The 8,468-nt window shown below is 30.9% G+C and overlaps 1 protein-coding gene across 3 annotated transcripts in view; it reads right to left on the reverse strand.

The window, feature by feature from the left end:
• Positions 1-1,546: 1,546 nt before the first annotated feature.
• LOC117168713 overlaps positions 1,547-8,468 on the reverse strand; it is a 58,878-nt gene continuing 51,956 nt past the window's right edge. For 2 of the 3 annotated variants that reach the window (XM_033354427.1, XM_033354426.1), the window contains one exon: positions 1,547-2,624. In XM_033354427.1, the coding sequence (XP_033210318.1) occupies positions 2,301-2,624 (324 nt within the window). In that variant the 3' untranslated portion in view covers positions 1,547-2,300. Of the gene's footprint in view, positions 2,625-5,913; positions 6,014-8,468 lie in introns of those variants that run through there. The other variant, XM_033354425.1, reaches the window with a different exon arrangement.

The following is an 8,468-nucleotide window of genomic DNA, read 5'->3' on the forward strand; positions in this document are numbered from 1 at the left end:
AACGAGTAGAGGCGTGGTTAATGGATCTTCAGTTTGTAATATTCTCTCGCTATAGGTAAAGATAAGCACTCCTTCGAGATATTAAGAGATGGCGTTACTTGAACTAATTTGATTAAAAGATGTTTATTGATCTTGTGTTTGAGTTTAAATTTGCTTACGAGATTTTTTATAAGTTTAAAAATATTATTCAAGTATGTATTAGCGATACAATAATTTTACCATATAAATTTTAATAAAAAATAGTTTGTGGTTAAATTAATGTATAACAACACAGTTTGATACGAATATTGCCTTGTCATGTGATTTGACGTCTTTAAAACATCCTTTGGATCTTTTCATGTCATTAAAAGGTCCTCAGGACGTCCGCCGAAAGACGTATATAGGACAAGTTTAGGACATGTGTGCCCACTGGGATCGATTCTCTCAATTTTCGATTTCCTCAACTAGAATTTTTTCTATTCTTCCACTTTTTGAAAATATTGTATTAGCTATACTGTAATCAATCCTCAATATTCAATTCTTTATATTCATTCTTTTAAATGATTCTACAATTTTTCTATAATATTTTTCTGATATATTTACATACAATTTCTTTTGAAAATAATTTACATAGTATATCGCTTTTCCTCGCATTTCTTTGTAGTACCATCATGTCAAAATTACCGATTTCTCATCATTTGGATAGGTGTATCAATCCTTCTAAAGACTCCGACAATGGTCACATTGGAAAAAATTTGCGCAAAATTACCAAATCTGTTTTAGATTTAAGGTTATATTTACCTGAGGCATGGAAATTATGCGCAAGTTGTAGGAAGAGACTCAAAGGTTCCCTTGATACAGATATTGAAGTGTGTGGCAGGAATTAAAGTATTGATAGCGATAACCAATGCAACCCTGCTAATAACCCTGATAACTCTGCGAACTCTCAAGATTCTTCTATAAATTTACGAAACAAAACTGATTGTGAAAGTTTATCTACTCGTGAAATGGAATAAAAGGAGTTACTGCAAGGGTTAAAGGATAAACTTCATAGTTTAGCAGTCGGTGATCATATGAGAATCAAGCTATTGACAGTAGCCCCCGCTGCGTGGAGTATAAATAAAATAGCCCATGCATTTGAGGCATCTAGGCGATTGGCAAAAAAAGCTAGACCTCAAATCGGTCTCAAGAATTTTTCCAGATATACCTGCGCAGTGTGGTAAAACCTTATCTCCGGATTTGGTAAAAAAAAAGTTACCGAATTCTATGAGGATGGCTATAATAGTCGCATGATGCCAGGGATGAAAGATGTTAATTCTGTTGCTCAAAGACGTCTGTTCCCTCACAGCAATAGGATATCCCTGGGTAATCCCAATGGTATGATGGGATATCCCAAAACGATCGCCAGGTTACCCTGAATATCCAAATTTCCACCTCGTGGGATATCCTTTTTTTCCAGATAGGCTATTTATAAATCCTAAATGGGATATCCCAGAATTCAGTGAATATCCTGTTGTCGCTTATTAAAAAGGATCTAATTAATAAAAATGAAATAAAAGTGCATGTACAAATAAATTTGCTGTTTATCATCTAAAATTCGAACAAAAACATCTGTTGATACGAAATATAACGACGTTTATAATAAAATAATACTATTTTGTAAATCACAGATTGAATATAGTTAGCCTAATAATTATGCTAAGCATAAAATTCACTAGAAAATAATGTGGTGTTTGAGGCACAAGGTCAAAATTGTTTCTCGCAGAAATTGCATGTGAAAATAAACAGAAACGAACGTAACAAGAGTTTCTTTTCGTTATTTTCTATTTATGACATAATTACCATATAATTGTAGCATAATGTCTCCTTAGCAATATTATCTTTTAAAACTTTTGAATGCTGAGCTTATTTTTTCGAAAAATTATTTGGAAGTCAGATAAACAAATGAAAAATATAAAAATGCCCATTAATCATTACGAAAGATATTTGTTTTCGTTTTCCTTATTTTTAATATATTTTTAAATGACTAAATTTACTTGTATAATACTGGCCACATTACGCGTGCGACGTGCATGACGTGTACACAATATTGTTATAAATTATGGCCAATTAGGGCATATCAATTTCGGCTGTCGTTTTCTTGAGTTTGCGAAAAAAAATGCAGGGATAAAATGACGAAAAAAGATGACACGCCCATCATTTTTTTTCTATCATACATTTTCGTAGGGGTATTTTACATCATTTTGTTTTTGGATCAAATTCGTACATGCCGTAATAAAAATTAACATTCTATTTAACGCAAATTTTGACGCACGCTTATTTTAAGTCCATGCACTCAGTTTCATGTAATGGGATGCACGATCTTCTAGATCAACGCTTACGAACCGCAGAGGTTCATCGCGTTGCTCATTAAATTCGACATCTTCTCCACTGCCATCTTCATGCGAACTCCATTCGTTATTTTCTTGTCGAGCGGTGGTTGAATCATCGCAACCCTCATCATCACTGACATTGATAGAAGTGTTTCTAGAACTAACACCACCAGAATTACTATCGTAATCGGCATGCTGACGTATCCCTTGACAGTCTTCAGTACGCTGATTTTCCTCTTCACTTTCCGAAACGTCAATGGCATCCGGTTCAGCCTGAGAATCATAGGAAAAATTACTTTGTTAAAATATAGGTCGAAATAGGGCAAAAATAGACCAAATCCAGTGCATCAAGTCCATTCTTCTCCCTCGGCACTTAACGAATTCAAGTTGGTGGTTTAAGCGAAAATACCTAAGCGATTCCTCTTCCAAGTCTTGACTCAACCGAATAAAATATTTTGTTAATAATTCGGATAAAAACTGAACTCTTTTGTTAGTAACATTTTCATTATCGGCGATTTAACTGTAGAACCTTTGGTTGAACAATTGCCTAGTTTGTTTAAAATTCCTTTTTTTAAGATTCATAATTTGAGTAAAAAATGTATCTCTGGTTGATAATTATTTAATTTTTCCGGTATAAAATATATTTCTTTTACAAATAACTGAATTATTCCATTTTTGATTAAAAATTTCTATTTTTCAACTGAAAATTCAACTATGTGTTTCAAAATTTATGTTTTTTAGTTGAAAATTCAACTATTTGGCGGAAAAATCATCTTCCTTATTTGGAAATTCTTATTTTTGCATAAAAATACAAGGGTTTTGATAAAAATTATATTATTTCTGTAGAAAATTCAACTCTTTTGTAAATAATTGCTTTTTTCGGCTTGAGAAGTCAACAATTTCGTTTTAAGGCCATGTGATAAGTGTAACAGCTGATCAAGTCAGCCCTAAGATCAATATTTTTTCACCCATATTGAAAAATAAAAGTTTAAATAACGCGGACATTTTTTTTCGGGAAATGTTTATAAATATTAAAGGATCGTTTGTGGCCTTGCAAAGAGTTGGAGGAAGAAAAAAGTGTATTTATGCAAATAATGATTATCGACGGATACATTTAGGTTTTACAGCAGAAGTTTGACTTTTAACTTTCTCTGACAGTAATCATGCAATCTGTTTTACCCACAGACCCCTAGAAGTTCAAAGTTGTCTACTCGCTGCGCTAGTGCTGCTTCGACACAGCTGATACCAGATTGATACGTATGTCAGACCAAATATGTTTATTTGCATTTCAAGTGCAAACATTAGTTTCTCCAAAATACAAATTAAAAAATAACTTTTTTCACTATTCTAATGATTTACGACCAGAGACAAATTATTGCATGCCTTCTATTCATCGTGTCAAATTTTTAACACGATATCTCATTCCGTGTGGACGTAAGTTGGAAAAGAAAACTTCCACTGGTATTTTCTTCAAAAACACTTTTTCTTAAAATTTCCACCGGAACAAAGCAGAGACATGGACTTTATTACCTCCTCTTTCATTTCCCAAACTTTCAGAGCGATACCTCATTTCGTTTAGACTTAAGTTGGGAAAGAAAAATCGAAGACCAGGTTTAATAACGTGACCCTCCCGTCACATGGCCTTAAGTAATTTTTCTCTTTTGACTATAATTTTTTTTCGCTAATTTAACTTTTTTAATTTTAGTTTTTAATTGAAAAATGGGCCAACTTTGGTTCAAAATTCTACTATTTGGTTGACAGTTTAATTATTTGATCAAAAAATCTTATTTTATGGTCAAAATTTCAACTGCTTTATAGGAAATTAAACTATTTTTTCAAAATTCATTTGCTTTGTTGACGATTTATATTATTGTTTGAGAATTTTATTATTTTATTGGCAAATTTATTATTTTGTTTCATTTTTAGCTTAATAGTAAATTTTGTAGAAAATTTCGTAAAAAGTTCGTTTTTAAAAAATGGAAAATGCTACATTTTGGTTGAAAATTAACTTTTTGGTTGAAAATTGATTTTTTTAGTTAAATATTCAACTTATTTTTTTAATTTTCAACTAATTTGCTGGAAATTCAATTATTTTGTTAAAAGCTGTTCTTTTTTTTTTGGTCAGAAATGTGTACGTTTTATAATTAAAAATTAAACTCTTTATTTTAAAAATGACCTTATTTGCAGAAAAATGAATTTTCTTGTTCAATTTTTAATTGAAAAATCTATATTTTCAACAAAAAATACAATGGTTGAATGAGTAGTAAATCAAATCAATTTTTCTTAAAAAAAAAAAAAAAAAAAAAACAAGCATCAACACCAGAAATAAATTTTTATCCAAAAAGATTCTACAGTTAAATTTTCAATAAGAAAAGATTACTCTTTAACAAAACAATTAAATTTTTTACAAAAATACTATAATTTTCAAATAAAACAGTTAATTTTTTAAGCCAAAACTACAACTTTTGTACAAAATTTTAAGAAAAAGGAAAAACTATTTAGAAAATATTGCAATCTCCCTACCGATAGAAATCTCAGAGTACATGCTAAAGATTCTCAAGGCTCTGAGAAGCTATAAGAAATTCTCCGCAGGCACCCAGGTAGATATATTTAAAGGTCCAGGTAGCTCGTTAAAATGTTTTAAAGGCTTTAAATGTCCTTTCCGAAATTGAAATAAAAATACGATAATAAATAACAAGCAGAGAGGCTGAAATTGAAATAAGAATTCGATCATAAATAACAAGCAGAGAGGCTATATCAATGGAGTAGCCGACACTAAAGAGTCCTTTGTTAAGCCTGCGAATTAAAATTTAGAAATAGATGTTTTTTGATTTCATAGTTAACAGTCTAAAACATAATAATTCCGAATCTACCGGATTCGATGATTTCAGATATCTTACTTTTTTTATTAAATGTTTAAAATTAGATTTAATACAACGTTTCGCGTAAATGGAATGAGACATGCCAAAAAAGATAACATTTTTTAATCCAGCTAGAAAATTATAAATTAGTATATAAGTTATGATTATAAATAAGTATAATGAGAAAATTCACCAACTAAAAAAAAGTGTTAATAATTTGAAAAGAAATTTAAAAAGGGAGAGCCGGGTTATCGACGGCCAACTACTGTAAATAATTCTGCCCGCCCGGTACGTGACGAATATAAAAGGAACCTTATATTACCGTCGCATCACTATTAAAATGACCACTAAACGGAACTTGAAAAGGACCCTAATCTCTCTATCTCAGAGACTAAATCATTTAAATCGAACCTTAAGATAGTCTCAAACCGGTCAGGCTATTTCACCTAAGAATACGCTGAGATTTCTATCGCTAGGGCTATGGGAAAAAAAAGAAACTCAGTCTTATCAACACAATACTTGACCCTAATAAACAAAGATTTCGTATTACTCATACAAAAAACCAACTTATCCTTTTTGGAATCAATTTCTAGGTTATACTGCAATTCCAAAAATTCGAAAAACGCGTCTAAACACATCTTGACCACGCTTTCAATTTAATGGGATTTTTGGAGGGTTTAACTGTAATTGTTTGTACGAACCCTTGCATAGAGAAAAGCACCTCTTCCTCGGCGACCTCCGCGTCGAGGAAAATTTACACTGCTGGGCATGCGCGAGAGAGGCGGGCTCATGTGTGGGGACGTAACCACTCACTACAGTGCGCGATCTTTAAGTTCAGTTCAGGTAATATAATGTGATATGTGACAGAATGCAAACGTTGGGAACTAAATTCTATCGCGCATAACCTAGATGACGGATTAGCGGGAGAATTCAAATTAGTTCACGAATATACGTGATGTAACTAGGGTGGAATGAAGTTATATAAATGTTGCAAGATGGAAATATATGTCAAATCAATACCTCTCTCTGCCTTAGGTTTAAAATAATAATTATACTTAGAATAAACGCAGCGTTAGGTCATCGCTATTTTAGTACCAAATATGAGTCATAGTTAAGTATCTTTATGATATTAAGGCGCAATAAGATAAATGTAAAACGCAATAGCTAAGGACTTTGGAGTTACGAAAGTTTATATTTCAATCTTATAATGAGTCACATTATGACTCATTTCCTGTAGGCGGATAAAATGACCTACTTTACTATTGGATAAAAGATCGAAAAATTCCATGACGTCAGCATTTCCATTGGTTTTAACCAAAAAGAGAGGGAATCCCCACCCAAAACGAAGGTAATAAGTTCGCTTGCACAGCGGGAAAACGGCAGATTTTTTGTATCTCGGATCCGCAATTTTTACCTTAAACCTGCGACAATTAACTTAACAAATTTAAATTAAATCTATTCTGAGACTATGTAATAAAAATCAAATCTCAAATAGAAAGCTCAAATTACTTAAACGCAAAGCGCGTCGTCGCGTTCGGCTCTCGCCGAATATTATAACCAAATTATGAATATGTAAATCAGAAATTGTGTAACAACCAAATTATTTGTTTGTTAGTTAAATATTTATATGTGCACATAGTGTATAACAATGGAACATTAATAACTTCAATATGCTAACAATATAATTTGAAGTGATAAATTAAATTGAGTTTGGTTTCAAAACCTTAGTGTTCTCCCGGTTATGATTTTAATCATACAGCGGCAACAACGAATCAGCGTCCGACTACAGTAGAATTAAAATTCTACTGCAGCGCTAGTGACGTAACATATAACCAAAGATATTAGGTCCTAGATACGGCATGAGATTAGTTGCACCACATACCGGTAGTTAGCGCGGCGGGCAAGTTTGTGGTCCTGCATATATATATATATATTGCTTTTAGTTCGGCCACATACTTTTAGAGGCACGACATGCACCGATTGGTTCCGCCACATGTTTGTAGAGGCGCGACAGGCAGCTATCTATTTGGTCGCGCCAAATTATAGTGCATTTGAAATCCAAAATGGTAATAATCTAATTTTACTTTATAAGTGAATGGAAAAATAATTTTAATTGAGTAGAAAAGGTCTTGAAGGAATTCGAAAACTCTAAAGACTTTTTGAAACCAAATTATGCCCAAAATGTAGCAAAGATGTTAGTATAAAATAGTAATAACAAATTTGAATTAAAAAGTTTATTTTTTATTTAAGTTATGTTTTTTTTTGGAAATTAGTAGAAAAGTGAATTTGAAGATACAGTTAAGTTTTATTTAAATTTAAATAAACTAAAAAAGCTGTCTGGTTAAATCAACCAGAATTATGGTTGAATATGTCCTTACTATTTTTTTCTGGTTGAAGAAATAAAAATTCTGAAAAGAAATTTCCTTATAAGAACTTGTAATAAAATTTTTTCCTAAATTTCCTTATAGACCTAGACAAATGTCTTCTGATATGTTGTATTTTTTAAATATTAGTAAATTAAGTGGTATATGAGTTTTTTAACAGCTGTAAAGTGTAAGAAGCATTTTCGAAAATCAAAGGAAATTACGGCTTGTTTCTACAGTTTAGCTAAGGCCATGTTATAAATATGAACCATTTTTTTTACAAATTGGAATAAGAAGTAACTCAATCTTACCAAAAAAGTTTGCCTAATTTTTTTTTATTATCATTTAATACTAAAACTTGACATAAAAATTGCCATAATTTTCGTCTTTTTGTTGTTTTAATACATGAGATAATTACATTTTTAAACCGCAACCATGAAAAATAATATAAATCAATGCTATAAATTCACAGAACTATTATGTACTTCAATAGTCTATATTTTTTAAAAGAATTTGACGCTGTTTTTATTTTATTTTTAATAAATATATAAGTTTCCTTAGTTTTTTATTTAGTTTCCTTTAATTATTTCCTTTATTTCTTTATTTTATATTTATTGAGAAAAATAAGTTAAAACTATTATTCACAACTTTTTTCTAACTGCAATTCATAACACAATAGACAATTAGGCATAATGTAAAAATTACAATGAACATGACAAGTCACTATTAAAACTTCCATTTTAATATTGAGTTTATTAAATTAAAAAGGAAGATATGTTAAAATTATATAAGCCTAGCGTTTTAATGCTTAAAGCTTCTTGTTCTTCAAAAATCAATATATTCCAATCAAGATTTTTTTCTTACTTCTTAAATCTTGTAAACAAAAACAAATG

The sequence above is a fragment of the Belonocnema kinseyi genome, chromosome 3 (assembly GCF_010883055.1).
Source record: "Belonocnema kinseyi isolate 2016_QV_RU_SX_M_011 chromosome 3, B_treatae_v1, whole genome shotgun sequence".
Classification (NCBI taxonomy): domain Eukaryota; kingdom Metazoa; phylum Arthropoda; class Insecta; order Hymenoptera; family Cynipidae; genus Belonocnema; species Belonocnema kinseyi.